At 36.6% G+C, this 17,663-nt stretch overlaps 1 protein-coding gene across 5 annotated transcripts in view; it reads left to right on the top strand.

Annotated features, from left to right (window-relative positions):
• LOC113078225 (glutamate receptor-interacting protein 1-like) overlaps nucleotides 1–17,663 on the top strand; it is a 135,672-nt gene that overhangs the window by 68,349 nt on the left and 49,660 nt on the right. For all 5 annotated transcript variants that reach the window (XM_026250538.1, XM_026250540.1, XM_026250537.1 and 2 more), the window contains exons 4-9: nucleotides 1,163–1,308; nucleotides 2,260–2,343; nucleotides 5,457–5,532; nucleotides 8,406–8,551; nucleotides 13,055–13,202; nucleotides 14,135–14,304. In XM_026250538.1, coding sequence (XP_026106323.1) covers nucleotides 1,163–1,308; nucleotides 2,260–2,343; nucleotides 5,457–5,532; nucleotides 8,406–8,551; nucleotides 13,055–13,202; nucleotides 14,135–14,304 — 770 coding nt within the window. The remainder of the gene's footprint in view (nucleotides 1–1,162; nucleotides 1,309–2,259; nucleotides 2,344–5,456; nucleotides 5,533–8,405; nucleotides 8,552–13,054; nucleotides 13,203–14,134; nucleotides 14,305–17,663) is intronic.

The raw sequence follows: 17,663 nt of genomic DNA, 5'->3' as shown, positions 1-17,663 counted from the left end.
CACCTAGCAACTACCCTAGCAACCACATAGCTCAGGGTAAATACATTTAAACTGCATACTGTAGCAATCACTCATATGAACTTCAAATTAGCATTGTTGTGGCTAGTTTTGTACAGCTAGCAAGCACCAATCACATATTCTTTAGAAAATATAAAAACAACTTTCAGTTCAGTCTTGTAAGATGCTAGTTTGCAGAAATTCACCTCGAAGGCTTTGTGTTGTCAGGTTGTTGTTATCTTTTTGTGTTCATGCTAATAATTTTTGCTAAGACATCAATAGACAGGCCCAGAGAGATCAATGTTTACATAGTCATAGTCGTGCTGGAGCATTGTCTGGGAAGTATTTTCTGTGTGTGTACATAGTTTTTTCTGTACACAATGTCACTCTCTTTCTCTCTCTCTCTGTGTGTGTGTGTGTGTGTGAGAAGGTAGACAGAATATTTTAATCAATACTGCATTAGCCAGAACTTTCTTCCCATTTCCCTGTTGGCTGTCAGGCATGGCAGACGACCTACTGTTCGCTAGTGTATCAGCTCTCCCCTAAACACACACACCCACAATCCTCAGAAAAAGGATCCATACTGATATCCCAGAACACTGAAACACTGCATGTCGTATAGTAAAACCCGCACGTTTTATACCCTCTTCTTCACAGTCACAGATACTTTTCTTCCTCAAATCAATTGTTCATATTTAAACGTTTCACTGCGTATCAACTCTTATATCTTATTACCACAGAGACACTTGCCCTTATAATTTTACTCAAGCTGAAATAAACTGCCTAACATCACACTTGTTCTTCCAGAATCTGTTGACAATCAGGCCGTCTTGTAAAACGCGAAAGCTTTCATCTGAGTGTATGTGTGTCAGAGAGAGAGCGAGATGGAGACTGAAGCAGCCTGTCTTGATCTCACTAGATGCTTTCTTAGAACAAAGTGTTCCCTTCATGGGCTCAGATCAGCTATCAAAGCGCCTCCGAGCTCGACCTGACTCCATCTCCGCCTTATTTTCTGCCTGTCTTTATTGCTTCTCTTTCTTTGTTTGCTTTTTTCTCTCCTGCCTATTCACTGTTCTTTCTTCCTTCTTTCAGTTATGCAATTTCCTCCTCGCACATTTTCTCCAGCAAATGTGTAGAATCTATTTCTTGGTCTGTTTCTTTGCAGGAGTGACCAGTTGAACGTAGGGGACTACATAAAGTCCGTGAATGGAATCAACTTGACAAAGTTTCGTCATGATGAGATCATCAGTCTGCTGAAGAATGTGGGGGAGAGGGTCGTCCTGGAGGTCGAGTACGAGCTGCCACCTGTCTGTAAGTGAGATCACTTATTATAACAAAGCTGGAGTACTGGATTCTGTTTGGTCAGTCGCAGCATTCTGCAGGTAAATATGTTGAAAAGTTAACACTAAACTGTATGTTAAACAACTAAACACAACTGAATGTTGGCCCAGGAAACTGGTTTTCTACACATAGGATCCTTTCATATTCAGAGTACATATTTCAGATGTAATTTATATTAATGCTTAATATGATATAATATAATATGATATAATATAATATAATAATTTCTAATTGTAGTACACGTATAATAGTACAAAAATCTAATTAAATGTGTGCATATGTTTATGTATTATATATAAATTACGCATTTATATTTTTATATAAATAATTGTGCATATGTACTGTATTTGTGTGTTTTACACACGCACACACACACACACACATATTAATTTGTATATATGCATAAAATACAATTGAATAATATGTGTATGAACTGTATGTGTATAAACAATTTTTACAAATTGATAAGAGAATTGTATCAAATTACAAAATTCTAAACTTATTTGAAACACACAATATTAAAACATTTATAAATGTAAATTACATGTGTATATGTGTGCACATACGTGTGTGTATATATGTAATTTATCAAATTATTTACTTTTTCATCTAAATAATTGTATTTTACACACACACAAACACACACACGCATACATACACATACACACAAACATAATGTTTGAATTTTTTTTTCCAATTTGATAAAATTCTTCTAAACTTATTTGAAACCAACACATTTCAATGATACTGTATGACATTATCCTAATCTGAAAATACAAAATAGCGATAAAATTAGATGTTTTATAACGGCAATCTTGAGCTGAGTTACCTCGTTCTCAATGATGTAAACTGCAATTTAGTCTGTTCATTTATGTGTTCTGGTTGTGCATTGAACTTTGAACTGCTTGTTTCCTCCTTCAGCTGTACAGGGCTCAGGGGTCATGTTTAAAAACGTGGAGGTGACGCTGCACAAAGAAGGCAATACATTCGGTTTCGTCATCAGAGGTGAGTGCCTCTGTAGACTTCCTCACATCCCAGTTCAAATATCTTTGAGCGTACCTCATCAACACACATTCATTCACATCTACATCAAACAAAAAAAAACATTTTTTTTCTCTGAAGATTTCTTTCACTGCCCTTGGGCCTGATGAAAAGAGACGAAGCAGCAATCATTTGTGCCACTAACGCTCTATTTCCAAATATTTACCAAGCAACATTTTAGACTTCATTAAAATAAAATAAAACATTTTCCAGATCCATCCTGAGTAGGAAGTCTTTTGAAGAGATAGAGAGAGAAATATTTCCTTTCAAGGTCTTGGTTAGCTTTGCTCCTTTTCTCAAATCTGTCTCATAGAGGCATTTTGAGGACTTTCTTATGAAGGTATTTTTGATTCAAATTAACTGAGCACCTGTGGCAGTGCGATTTGTAGTTGTAGAGAAAAGCCACACATGTGTATCAGTAAATTTGAAGTCACAGAGTGAAATGTTTTAAAAGTTGCAAACCTGTAGCCTTTTTTCTCTCCCACAAACACAACACAACAGTTACACCTTCTCAAATTCTTCATTGCAGGTGCACAAATCCTATTCTACAAATCACACATTTAGAAACTCGCACGCTCACATTTTTGAAACAAATGCTGCAGTGAATGTGGTGCAAAACGCATTTACACACCCGCATCAAGAAATGTGCAGTCGTGGAGGAATGTTGAACATCCGCAAATCAGTACGTGAATTCATCAAATGAGAGTTGCACACTTGTAGAATATTTTCTCAGAAATGTCTTGTATATTTTTTCTAACACAAACACAAAGTACATAACTACAGCTGCTTGAATCTGCTGCGATGAATCTCAAACACTGTTTTTCGCTTTCAAGTGACAAGTTTCGCGCTCTCCCTTTTGCACTGAGATATTTGGTTCAAAAGTGATTTGTGCATCTGTAGAGGTAGTGGGCGGGACTGTTTAGAGATTACAGAATTTCAGCCAATCAGAAGAGCTACTGAGCCAGTAGATATACGCCCCAAGCAGTTTTACGCCCCTGTTGTTCCTCATGCGTCCAGTAGGGGGAGGCAGTATATTAGTATATGAGCCCAGTCATTTATAAGAACAGCAGAACATATCTATATGTATGATAGCAGCAGACCTTCTTGAAGCGATACGGATGAGGTATGTTAAATAATCTGCTAAAGTAATTGTTGTTGATTGTATTGTGTAATGATGCAACATTTATTATTTATAAAAGATTGATCAATTAAATAAGAAAGAATAGCGATATCAATTCAATGTTAGTTGTGCTCTGCATGGTGTCATATTCACATTGTTTTTAATGTCAAATAGTTTATCCATAATGTTAGATCATTTCTATAAAATAATAGTTTTGTGCTTAATATAGAAAAGGAACTTTTGATTTTGTTGTAAAAAAAAAAAAAAAATGCAAAATGATGCTTGGCTGATTTGGGCTGTGATAAATCTTTCTCTGGTAGTCCATCATCTGTGCTCTTACTGTTGTGAAATGTGTCCATCTTGGAGGCTGAGGAGAAATTCCTTCGAGGACCTGTCATTGACGCAAGGTACTGTAAGGATCCTATAAAGGAAAAAAAAATTGAAACATGACATCCTGCCATTATTTATAAATAACCATTGTTTTCTACCACTATGCAACTTTTGCTTTTTTATTTATTTTTATCAGTGAGTGGGATCACTTTGACCGCAGGATAAAGAAACAATTAAAGAAGAGTGGCAAGCCATTGGAGAGTCATCTACAGGAGTCATGCTGTTAAGAAATAACCAAGTCATGGTGTTAATAAAAATTTTTTGTGAACAACAATATTGTCTTTCTTTTAAATGACCCTTGGAACTTTAGAAAATGGTTAAATTGTGTTGGTCTTCATAAAATGCTATGTAGAACATGTTCTGTTGCTGTATAACGAGCAATTGTGAATTGTAAAGCAAACATTTCATTTAGGATCCATATGATTACACAGTACTGTATGTCTAATGGCCTGAATATGGTTAATATCTAAATATAACTTAATATAAATTCACAACATCATATATCAGTCAGTCTCTGTATATAAAAACAGTTTATAAATATATATAAATAATACATTTTACAGTAGGTCATAGGTCTGCAGCCTCCCCAGGGGCGTAAAACTGCTTGGGGCGTATATCTACTGGCTCAGTAGCTCTTCTGATTGGCTGAAATTCTGTAATCTCTAAACAGTCCCGCCCACTACCTCTACAGATGCACAAATCACTTTTGAACCAAATATCTCGGTGCAAAAGGGAGAGCGCGAAACTTGTCGCTTGAAAGCGAAAAAACAGTGTTTGAGATTCATTGCAGCAGATTCAAGCAGCTGTAGTTATGTACTTTGTGTTTGTGTTAGAAAAATGTACAAGACATTTCTGAGAAAATATTCTACAAGTGTGCAACTCTCATTTGATGAATTCACGTACTGATTTGCGGATGTTCAACATTTCTCCACGACTTCACATTTCTTGATGCGGGTGTGTAAATGCGTTTTGCACCACATTCACTGCAGCAATTGTTTCAAAAATGTGAGCGTACGAGTTTCTAAATGTGTGATTTGTAGAATAGGATTTGTGCACCTGCAATGAAGAATTTGTGAAGGTGTAACTGTTGTGTTGTGTTTGTGGGAGAGAAAAAAAGGCTACAGGTTTGCAACTCTTAAAACATTTCACTCTGTGACTTCAAATTTACTGATACACATGTGTGGCTTTTCTCTACAACTACAAATCGCACTGCCACAGGTGTTCAGTTGTTTTGAACCAAAAATACCTTCATACTTTCTTTTCATCTTTGAGACTCCATTTGTGAATTCAATGGCATGCAATTTTATAGCGAGCAGCAGCTTTAATGTATAATCTGGTGCTTTTGTTGAGAATGAGATGGGAATTTCAGTGAGGTGAACAAATGGCCCTTACTATGTGCCACTAAGCTAGTATTTAGAGTTTTGATTCACCTCATTTGCTAAGTGTACAGTAGGTTAAACATATGTAATGTTGAGGAAATATCCTGAAGTGTAAATGTAAGGTTTTGCTATATGGCTACATTTGTTAAATATTTAAAAACAAGATGTTGTTTTTTTTCACGGTGTAGGAGGTGCCCATGAAGACAGAAACAAATCTCGCCCAGTTACCATAACAACCATCAGACCCGGCGGTCCGGCCGACAGGTGAGTTGGTCTTGAACTGAACTGGATTCCTCAGCGCCAAACAAAAATGGCATCCTAAATGAAATGGACTGAGAAGTGACTGATTAGAGAGACTCTGGATCATAAAAATAGCACTGACTCGACTCCAAATGGAGTTTGGTGTTAGCATTTTGCTAAGCTAATGTCAGGATACTCTAATAAGCATAAAAATACATATAGCACAAACAATAATTAAATAAAATTATAAAATTTTAATGAGACTCGACTCCAAATGGAGTTTGGTGTTAGCATTTTGCTAAGCTAATGTCAGGATACTCTAATAAGCATAAAAATACATATAGCACAAACAACAATTAAATAAAATTATAAAATTTTAATGAGACTGTCTTTCTTTAAAATCTTAAAACTAGGGATGCGCCGTCTGATACTTTAATTTTTGGTTTTCACCGGTATCAATACCTGTATTTTCACAACATGTCATTTTTTACAAATATTGGGTACAGAGACAAAATGATAATAATAATAAGAAAAATCATATTAGTTGGCAAACAGATATTTCCTTCAGCTATTTCCACACTTAATTATACATGTTAAAATGTATTGTATAAGCTTTTGTTACTTTCACTGTTCATTTTAATGGCGCATTAGAGCTGTTGCAATGCAATGCAATACAATACTGTAATCACAAAACGTTTTCCTAAATTAATGCAGGGAACCTCTCGTTATACATTATACAACTATGCGTGTACTATGTTGGTGATGTAATTTGCATCAGGCGCACTGTACGTAGACTCTTCTGTATTAATAAAAAACAATTCTATAGCAAGCTAAATATGTGCAGCGTGCACACAATTGCATCAGGGCCTTTCGTACCGCAGGAACCTTTTCATAGGTCCAGAACTAATTGTGGAGCTACCCAGTTTTGGGCGTTTCGTACCGGACTGCCTTTTTCGAGAACTCTTCAGCTCACGCACATCCGCTATACAGGCGTGAATATTAAATGTTTAACATTATATTAATTACGTACATGTACTTCTTAGACATCCTTAATCTCTAATAGCTCCATTCTGCTCTCTGTTGTTCTGTTTTCATTGTTTCTTTTTTTGGACACAATGTAGTATTGGCTTTTGGTATTGGGGCATTTTTACTAGTACGGGTACAGGAGTGGAGTATCATGTCCGATACCGATACTGTATCCGTACTTTTAACTTTCTTTAATGCCTAAGCTGTTTTGCTAGTCTCAGATGGTTTAAAATGGATTTGTCTGGTGTGAACTGTTCTCCAAGCTGGTTTAGTTGGGCGGCCCAGCTTAACCAGCTGAAAAGTTATCTGAATCCCTTTAAAATCCACCGATAGACCATTCTGAAAATCTTAGTGTGGTTTAATATGTTTTCAGGGTGAACTATAAATATGTAAGTATATCTGTAATTTTTATTCAGCCTTTATCTTCTCCCAGTATTATAAGATTTCCTTCCCTAAGGATACAGCTTTATAATTTGGCCAAAAAGGTATCTGAAGAGTTAGAATAATTCATTTTCTTACATTATGGATCAGTTATAAATGTATCTGTGACTTATCTGTAGGCAGTTTACTAGGTTTTGGAAAAATAGTTTAAAAAGAGTTTATGATGTTGTTGATTACAGATAAATGGGTTGCACCTTTTTACAGTATGTGTACTTGTACTTAAAGTGTACTTACAGTGTATTTATCTAAGAAAGTTCTGGTAATACAAGGTGACTACATGGGGTAGGGTTAGGTTTAGGGGTAGGTTCAGGGTTAGTACCTAGTTGTTACATAGTTATTGTAATTACTATAATAATTACATAGTATGTACTGTAAATGAGGAACAGGACTGTAAAATAAAGTGCTACAGATAAATGAGTATGTAGTAGGAGTTTTTTTTATTATATATACTTTATCTTTGCATGTCACATTAAATATTTAAATAGTTGTAATAGTTTTTAATTTATAAAAATCTCTCTGTGGTACATTGTAATGGATTGGATTTTTATCTATACCAGTCCGGCATAGTTGAACTGTAGATGTTTTTGTGAAATGGCAAGAAATTGCTTGATGAATATAGTGTTTCCCAGTCGGAGTTCCTTTCGGAACTGGAATAGATTGCCCCGCAAATTCAGCACTCGCTTGAGAATTGCAAATGGATTGGCGTGATATTTCACTCGCTCTGGCGTTTGAACTACTGTGTTATTACCATCATTACACGCCAGCTCGTCTCTCCCTTTCCCCTCAACTCTTATCAATATTCATTTTACACACTGGTAATTTCATTTCTTACTGAGAGAGTATTCCCATTTCTTTTGTTCAGTGGCATGGCTCCTGTTTTTCTGGGTAAATATTGTGTTCTGTTCCTCTACAATTTAATATTGACTGGCCGCTGACATCTTGCAGTCACAGAAAGCAGCCACCTTGGAAAATTAAAACAACAAATTTAATTTAGTTTGAGTCATAAATCAGGCCTCTTAACCAAAATTAGTTTTGTGCTCATCAGACAGTTCAAGAGCATTGAGTTCCTGATTCTCCGTTAGAGATGGTCACATTTTAATGTTCTTGAGTACTTCAGAAGGTACATGAGTTTATGTCTATATCTTTTGAGCGTCAGTATGGTTCCTGGCTCTCATAGAGTTACTATGGGATCATCTTGGTTGAGGTCTCTCGAGCGCAGACGTACAGTAACCTGCCTGCCATGATAACAGATGGAACGTGTGGAATTATAAAGCCTCTAACCTTTCCGGCATTTTAAAGGCTTATTGTTGCGAGCAAACAAGCAGAGGATACACAGTACAAATGCTATTGTGTCTCTGGGTGCCTTTCTGGTGTACAGCACATTTCTTCTGCTATTTCAGTCTTCGTTTGTGTTTTGTTTTCTCTCTCAGGGAAGGTACCATCAAACCCGGTGACAGGCTACTCAGCATCGACGGAATTCGTCTGCATGGAGTGTCTCACGCAGAGGCTATGAGCATCCTCAAACAATGTGGCCAGGAAGCCACTCTTCTCATAGAGTATGATGTGTCAGTCATGGGTAAGGACACACCCACTTCAACTAATCCCGCCCCCAGACAGTTCACTTTTTTTAAATCTAAATATAATTCTTATTAATTACATGAGGAAAATACACATTGGATTTATCATAAAAGAGCTAGCAATATTATGTACGTTGTTCATAACATTTAATAAGAGATCTAGAGATTAGGAAAAAGTGGAAGATCATTATAGTATTTGTAAACACCTAATGACCAAAAACAGCAATTACAGAATGTAACTTTTTAGCGATTTTGAAAAAGATCACAATTATTTGATGTTATCCAGCTCTGAAACATCGATATGTTTTTGTAGCATTTGTGACATGACAATGCCAAAGAGCTGAATGAGATGCCAAAAACAAGAAAGAGGGTTACAGCGAGTGAGGTGAACTGAAAAGAAAAGTAAATTCTCTAATATTTGAAGTGGCCCGTTGCTGTAACTCATCTTTCCAATGTCTTTGTTGGGCTCTGACCCAGAAGTGATGGATTCCCTTTTTGCTGTGCCCAGTGGAAAGGCACATCCTGCTTCACTGCACTGATATGCCCATCTGTTTGAACAACATAAAACGCTAACTACCCCACAGTGCCGGTTCAACTGGGTATTTGGTCAGCGCACTTTTCTCCTTAGTTTAAGTCTTGCTGTGTAACTTTCAGATCATTCTGTCTTGGATTTCTGTCTGAATTAATGTGCTTTCTCCGCACCTAAAACAATTTTTACCCTCATTCTACACTTTCTCCTCACCTCACACTCTTTCTTTCTGTTTTATCAACTCTCCTGCATGGTACGGTACATGCTCATTGGTGCAGAAGACTGAAAAATCTTGACTCATTTCTGAAAATCAGCTCTTATGAACAGTTAATTTCAAACAGCTTGTTCAAAAAAAAAAAAATTCTTGAACACCATTTTGTAATGCATCATCAGAAACAGCTTTCTGTTGGTCTACATGGCAAATACACAACTTGAATCCCTTACGAAATCTGAAAAAGAATGCCCTCATGTGAAGTTGGCAGTTGCATTGATTCCTTTTGAAATGACTAGATTTAATTTTAAAAATCATTGAACAGTGGAAAATGTGATCACTGCTTTTTCGGTAAATATGAGTTTATATAATCTATGATTGCTTTCAATATACATTCAATAAAATATTCATATATGCACAGTTATAGTTGGAAAGAGGTCAGCTTTATATATGAGTCTCTGACAGACGTCACTGACTTTGACTCTCAGTGATCGGCTGCTGACCAGCTTTTTCATAATATTGAGCATTATCTCATCTATTTTTACACCACATGCTCCACAATCTCCCATTGAGAAGGAACTAAAAATGACCGGTCAGATCTCCACCAGTGGATACATACAGAACGGGGTTTGATTAAAACTAATCACCAGAGACGAAGCATTCGTCACAATTTACAACCACCTTTCCTATCTCCACACACTTCTACAGCCATTCATGGAAACACGAACGCTCCTCGTGAGCTCCTCAATCAAGCCATCGTCAGTGTGATGGCACCCATGTGATTGAACTATTTCTCCACCTCTGGCTTTATTTATGGATAGTCTGTTCCTCCATGTTCAGCTGGTGTCAGGTGGGTCTTCGAGGCTGGGCAGGAAGGTGAAGGTGGAAATCAGGGGCTGGAAAGGGGGGGTTAATCATAATCGGCTGTCATGGCAGCTCAATGAGATCACTTGGATCTCATTTAGTATGTTTAGCTATCCCACAGTTCCACTGGAGATGTGCAGGTTGATCATTTTGTCTACTCAGACAATCTACCTTGCAGCCAATTTTCAGTTTAGCTGTTCCAGGGTTTCTGCAGATCTTAATTGGCCTTTCAACTAATTAAGGCCTATAAAAAAGGGGTAACACTTTAGTGTAGTTTCCAATTCACACTTATAACTAGCTGCTTATTAGCATGTCTATTATTAACATATTGACTGTTTATTAGTGTTTATAAAGTACATATAATGCATGACATCCATAATCCTACCCAATTCCCTAAACTTAACAACTACCTTATAAACTATAAGTAAGCATCAAATAAGGAGTTAATTGAGGCAAAAGTTATAGTTAATGGTTAGTTAATAGTGTGAATTGGACCCTAAAAAGAAAGTGTGACCGAAAAAAGTATTAAATTGAAGCAGAAACACTAAAATAGACAAAGTCATAGCATTAAATGCTGCATGCATAAAAAAAATACATTTATACTTATTTATATATTATTTATTGCAAATATCTAAATGTTCTCAAATTTACTTGAGATTCACATTGAACATGATTAACTTTTTTTTTCTTTCTGAGAACCCGAACACAGTGAAGTGAGTTTATGCTTAAAACAAGGCAGATATTTATTCTTGTTTTAATCATAAATTCACTTTATAATCACTGTATAAATTGGTTTCTTATTAAACAAGTCTTCTTATTTTATGTCGTTTTGCTTGTCAAGTAAATCTTTAGACATTTGCACTGGGAAACAAGACAAAAATACTGAGGAAGAACATTACTTTTTTGCAGTAAAGCTTTTTTTTGCAAAATTAAAGTAATGGAGAATTGTGTTTTCAAATTTGAAGCTTTGCTAATAAACGACATTGGCATTTAGAGACCATATTGACGTATTGTGTTCTATTCAGTTAATTCCTTAATTATCTTTACTTGGTCTTAAAACGTCTTCATAAAACCTTCAGGAACAGTGTTCTATAACCCATCAGATTGTAATGTTTCACCCAAAAATAGTATAGTTCCATATAGTAAATCATTGATAAATGCTTTAAAACAATCACAGGTGACACAGTTCTTTGTTACTTAGGTACTTGTTCCCGTCCCAAGCTTCTACACCACTGTTCAACATTTTAAACATATCACTTTATGCTTGAGTCTTTATAGATCCACTTTACACACCAAAGCAACATCTTTTAGATTAGCGCAGGAGTTTCCCCAGTACACTGGGATTTTTGTGATGGCAGCAAGTGTGTTTAACGCAAACGCAGGGAGGAAGTTGACACACCTGACAGCAGACAGCTGTACACCCGCTCTAACTAAAGACCGACTGCTCCTTCTGTCCGCTCCACACACAACAGCAGGAGCCATTTCTCTTTGTAATGGGTGTCAAGTGAAATCAGCCCATGTTGGGAATGGGCTGGAAGAGCGTTTACGTGTGGCGTTTCCTCTGTGCGCTGAAGACATATGTTGTAATGAGGTCTTTTAGTGTGGCCCATTACTAAACTGAGATGTTGAATTACCTCCATTAGACTTTAACAGGTCTAACCACAGCCGCTCACCCTCATTCACATTAATGAGGTGTGTGTACGTGTGTGTGTGGGTGTATAACTGTCATCCGTAATGTCTTTTTTCCCTTCTTTTACCAGGTGTTTAGGCACTTAAGCCACACTTACAAATGTATGTAATTTCATTGCATTAGAAGCAAAATATCTAATTTAGCTGTTAACATAGTGGTGTAATTGGGATTCTTATTGGAATTCGTACTGTATGAAGGCAATCAGTCCCTCAAGTTCACACCGGTGACACAGCAGACAAGCCACGGGTGTATGCACACACTCCACTAAAATAAAGAATAAAGCAATGTTATGAGAGTAAAATTGTGAAATATTTTCAAAGAAATCACAATACTTGAGTCTTTAATGCTGTATAATAGTATTGTGATAAAAATAATGCAATCTAAAAATAATTGGAGGAAAAACAATATGACTTAAATCTCATAATGCTGTGTAATAGTATTTTGGGAAAAGTAATGCTATACTAATTTTAGGTGAAAAAGCATACTAATTGCAATGCTATATAACAATATTTTGAGAAATAAAAACAGTACTTTAATTTCACAATACAACAATTGTATTCTAGGAATTTGGACTTTATTCTTAAAATGTTACTTTTTTAATCTTGTGATGTTCAAATTGTATTTTTGTTTTATTTTTTAGATGATTCTCAATTTCGACTTTATTCACATAATGTGATGACTGTATTTTCATTTATTATCCTAATGTGGCCCTAAAATACTGTTGTCTACATTTTTGAACAATACATCTATTGCATTTTTTTATCGTGCAACAATGTACTGTAATAATTCAGTGTGTCTTAAAAATAGCATTGGTTTGATATTTTATTATGAATCCTTTAGTTAAAATATATATGTATATAAGTTAAAATGTGTTAAAAGAGTCTTTATCTTATACATATTATACCTCATAACCTTTGCATTATGTCCATGCAGTGAGGATTATGATCATTAGCAGAGTTTTAGTGGATGCAAACTAAGCATATAAGGCTTTGGACTGTTTACTTAAATGTATCATGAACATTTTCACAGTTTCAGTTTTCTCTTTGCAGCTTTTTGATTTATACTTCATCCAAATTCTGGATCGTGCACCCAACCCAAGCTTTCTGATTTGTATTAATATATCAAAAATGCCACAGGTTATGAGCCACTTTGTACCCTTGCAATCTCCGTTTTCTGAATATAATCACTGTCTTTTTTCTATTTTACAGATTCTGTAGCCACAGCTTCAGGCCCGCTGCTGGTGGAGGTGGCCAAGTCCATGGGCTCCAGTTTAGGTCTGGCTCTCTCTACCTCCATGTACTGCAATAAGCAGGTCATCATCATTGACAAGGTCAAACCAGCCAGCATCGCCGATAGGTAATTACAGCCCACATTTATTTCCCACATGCATAGGAAGGCAACCATTTCGGCTCTTTATGAAAGAAGCATCATTGCTCATCATGTTTCCATTGTTCTGTGAGCCAGATCAATGCATGGAGAGGAGAGATGTGCGCTGCAGGAACCCGAAGCCTGCTTGTGAAATGTTCAAAGTTTGAAATGCATAAAGCTTAGCAACTAATTATAGAAATTCAATAACTCATCTAGCCTTCATGCCAGCAGAAAGGCATGGAACAATAATAAAGGTGACGGAGTGCTGAGCAAGTGAAAACCTTTCCATCAAAACAGATTAGCACTTTGAAGATGATTCAAAAGTTTGCTCTTGGGAGAAACATTGGGATGGAATTATAATACGCCTTAAACCCCTTTGCCATCAACAGGGTGCCAATTTAGGTGCCCAATTTGGAACCATAATGTGCGTGTCTACTGCAGAGTATATGCTTATACTCGAGATTGAAAAACACTGTTAATATATTAATAATGTATAAAAACTAATATATCAAATTATAAATGTGATAAAATATAATTTACACTTAATTTAAATATTTAAATTGAACAGAATTATTTATATATACAGTACAGACCAAAGGTTTGGACACACCTTCTCATTCAAAGAGTTTTCTTTATTTTCATGACTAATTGTAGATTTACAATAATTGTAGATTCACACTGAAGGCATATTGTAGGTTCTTCAAAGTAGCCACCTTTTGCTTTGATTACTGCTTTGCACACTCTTGGCATTCTCTTGATGAGCTTCAAGAGGTAGTTTGTTGTTGAAAATCATGAAATGTTGGACTACTGAAAGCCTTGATATTAGATCATAAAAATTGTTGTACTGAGAAGAATTAGTGTGAAATGGTTCCTGTGATAAGTGGCTGGCAGAACAGGATGTGATCTCATTGCTCTTGCAGGTGTGGTGCGCTGCATGCAGGTGATCACATCCTGTCAGTGGACGGCACAAGTATGGAGTATTGCACACTGGCCGAGGCCACCCAGCTGCTAGCTAGCGCTTCAGAACACGTCAAAATGGAGATTCTGCCCCACCACCAGACAAGACTGGCTCTCAAGGGCCCTGAACATGGTAAGAGACTCAAACACACTCACTCTGGACTAGAGTCTTATGTCAAAGAATGCCTCAAATCTGTTTCAATTGGGATAGTGTATTATAAGCATATAGGACAGGCAATTCCCTGCATCCTTGCTTGATTTTGACTTGATTTTGACCATTAAAATGCTCCATTAGGGCTTTTTCTAGAGTGTAGAAACACTATACTGATGCAGACTGGAAATCGTAGTGGACGAGTGCATATTTATTCAGAAAAGTCCAGTTTTACTCAGTCTGCATTTTATTTTTGGTCACCTCTTCAAACCTCAGTGCTCCGAAGAAAGAGCGGAGACGTTAATGAGCAACTTTAATGAGTTAATCGATATTGAAAGTGATGGCATATGCATAATTGATGTCTGTGAACATAATTCCTGTGTGTCTCTTATATCAATCCTGTAGTTCCTAGATATAGTAGGTGGTCTGAATGCAGCATTTGACTTCTCAGTGTAAGGCCAGCTGTGTTCTGTCCACATGATGGTTACATTAACAATATTTAATCATCTTTCCTGCAGATATATCCATACTGAAAACAGGACTGTGCAAGGATACTGCATCTTGCCTTGTGTCTCAGACTGTCAGGAGTTATGTGGTGTTCAAAAGCTTTTTCTTATCACCTGACAGGTTTTTATTAGCCTGTGTGCCACCAAATGCAATGATAAAGAGATCTGATGTCAAAAGTTTAGAGCAAGGCTGATTCCCACAGAGAATATGTTCTTATGACATCCAGTGTGTGCCATAACATCTTATCAGGAACAGGAAGCTAACATTCAAACGCAGAGACAAAAGGTTAAATGCTGCTGTACTTCCTAATAGGAATAATGTTAAAACACAAAGATGTGGAACCATACTAGGGCAGAGCCAGGCAAGAATGACCAGAGTCATATTTAAAGACTAAATCGCAGAATAAACCCTAACCACAGCGGATGAGTGCATCACCCTGAAGGGGTTTATTGTGATAACAGCCGGCTGGATGAACATTATCCTGCTTATTACACACCTACTTGCCACATAAGTAAATAATTAGACCCAAAATATTGATTTGAGTTTAAATAATGGCAAAGCTTCCGCAGAGCAAAACAGTTCCTAACAGGCATAATGTATTATCGTATTGCTAATTACACAGCTTTTCACCACATAAACAAAGACGAGGACATAGAATGTTATTCTTAACTGTTTATAATCTTGAATCCATTACAGTGTACAAAATAACTGTTCTAGCTTCAAGACACTTTTCGTCAATTAGAAACACTTTTAGCAACAAGAAGAATCCTTTTAACAATACTACTTCTAATTCTTTGATAGTGTTTGACAAGGCACTGCTTCCCCTAGTATTTTGAGGAATAGGATTATATAAAATACACAGTATAATATAAAATGATTAAATATTCAATTATATGTTTAATTACAAAAACATTCACCGATCAGTACTTTTTAATTTCAAATACTTAAGTACATTAACAATAAAATACTTTTGTATTTTTACTCTAGTAAAATGGAAAAGGAATACTTTTATTAGAGTAATATTTTAATCAAGTACTTGATTTGTGTATTTCAACCTTCTAGAACATCATAGCACCTGCAAAGACATGCTGAAACAACCAACCAGAAGACTGTAGCAACTGTATAGTGACATGCTAAAAAGCCTGAGCCCTGAGAACATAAATAAAAGTGGACCTGCACAGCATACTAATGCGTCCTGTATATCACTGTTGGGGGTTTTCAGAAGCCCCACATTAGAAAGCAATGAAGTGACCCTCAGGTCAGCTGGTAGGAGGTGGCTTGATTAGCTTTTAAGGGAAGGAAATTGAATTTAGAGCACCTTTCATACACAGAAAGTGGACGAAGCTCACTCCTGATTCCTGTGAAGAGCCACACACTGGCATGTCATGCTTCTGGCATTGCTATGCAGTGGCACGTCTACTACGCAGTTCACAGACGTGTAGTCTATTTCCTCAGCTCAAGCAGATTTAGTGCAGTGACGCATTCTACACTAACACGGACCAAAATACCAGACAGCTGGCTAATGCTGAAACGCTACAGCACCAGACAGCCGGCTGACGACACAACGCACGTATGCAGCACATAAACACATTCTACCTTGTCACCCCATACTCATGCATTCACGACATCAGTTTGGTGGGCTTCTGTGGGCGGTAGAGAATGTGTCACAGAAAACATCTGAATCTTCTGATGAAAACACAAATATTATCCCTCTAGGCCAATTTTTTTGCTAAGCTAACATGTGCATGTATTTTGTTGTAGTACATTGTGTGAAGTGCACACTACAGAGTGCATACACACATACCACTAGCTGTATTATATGTACTGTACATATAACCTACACAATCTATACAAAATGCATTTGTTTACTTGTGTTGTATACTTATATCAACCACATTTAGCAATATGCATATACAAAAAATGAAATTAATCATGATTATTTTCATTTGTTGACACCCTTGGTATAGAGATTCTACATTAATGCCTGGAAACACACTCATCATATTTTTATTTGCCCCTCTACTCTCTTAGACTCGTGAACTTTTTATTTCCCACATACACATAATTGTAAAAGTAATGGTTCTCATCTGTTCAGGCCTGATTGCATACGGTCTCAATGGATTCTTCACTGTCTTTTAACCCTTGATGCTATCGTGATGATGGATCCCTTACACAAAATCACACCCCTCCTTCACCTCTTACCGACTCTCTTTCCAGTCTAATACCTCCTGCAGCCACTGCCCTTTAGTTCGTCTCTCTCTTCTCTCTCAGACTGCTTTTGTAATCTCTCTTTCCAGCCTGTGTGTTTGAAAGCACAGCAAACATACTGCTAAAATTAACCGTGCAACAGAAAGGAGCTAAAATAGAGAATGATCAATGCCGGTGTCCATAGTTTTATTCCTAGGAGGACGCTTTGAGGGGAGCAAAGACCTTGCTATGTGAATGCTTGTATTTTGTTTCTTTGTGCCTGCTACTGCAGATATTCAGTCTGCTTGGCTGATGTGAAAGTCCAAGAGTCTAGTAGTAGCTTGCAGGTGCATTTTTAGTGAACTTGCTTGTATTTTGTCCAAAGCTGTGCTTATGGTGAGACCTACATTATTTGTGACATTGGTTGTTTCGACCTAGAATGTTTTCTAAAGGTATAATTCGGCCAGAAGTTTATTTTATTTTGTTAGATTTTTTTTTTTTACCCATTTTCTGCAAGTCATACAGGTTTGGTACAGCATAACTTATCACTTTGTAATAATCTACCCCTGCAACAAAAATTTTGTATGTCTTTTTTTTTTATTTTTACTTTTCCTTGTTTTTGTCAATTTCTGTACTCATGAAGAAAT

This window comes from Carassius auratus, unplaced genomic scaffold, assembly GCF_003368295.1.
Source record: "Carassius auratus strain Wakin unplaced genomic scaffold, ASM336829v1 scaf_tig00024766, whole genome shotgun sequence".
Classification (NCBI taxonomy): domain Eukaryota; kingdom Metazoa; phylum Chordata; class Actinopteri; order Cypriniformes; family Cyprinidae; genus Carassius; species Carassius auratus.
Note: the sequence above shows the minus strand (reverse complement) of the source record. Positions and strands in the feature narration are given on the sequence as shown.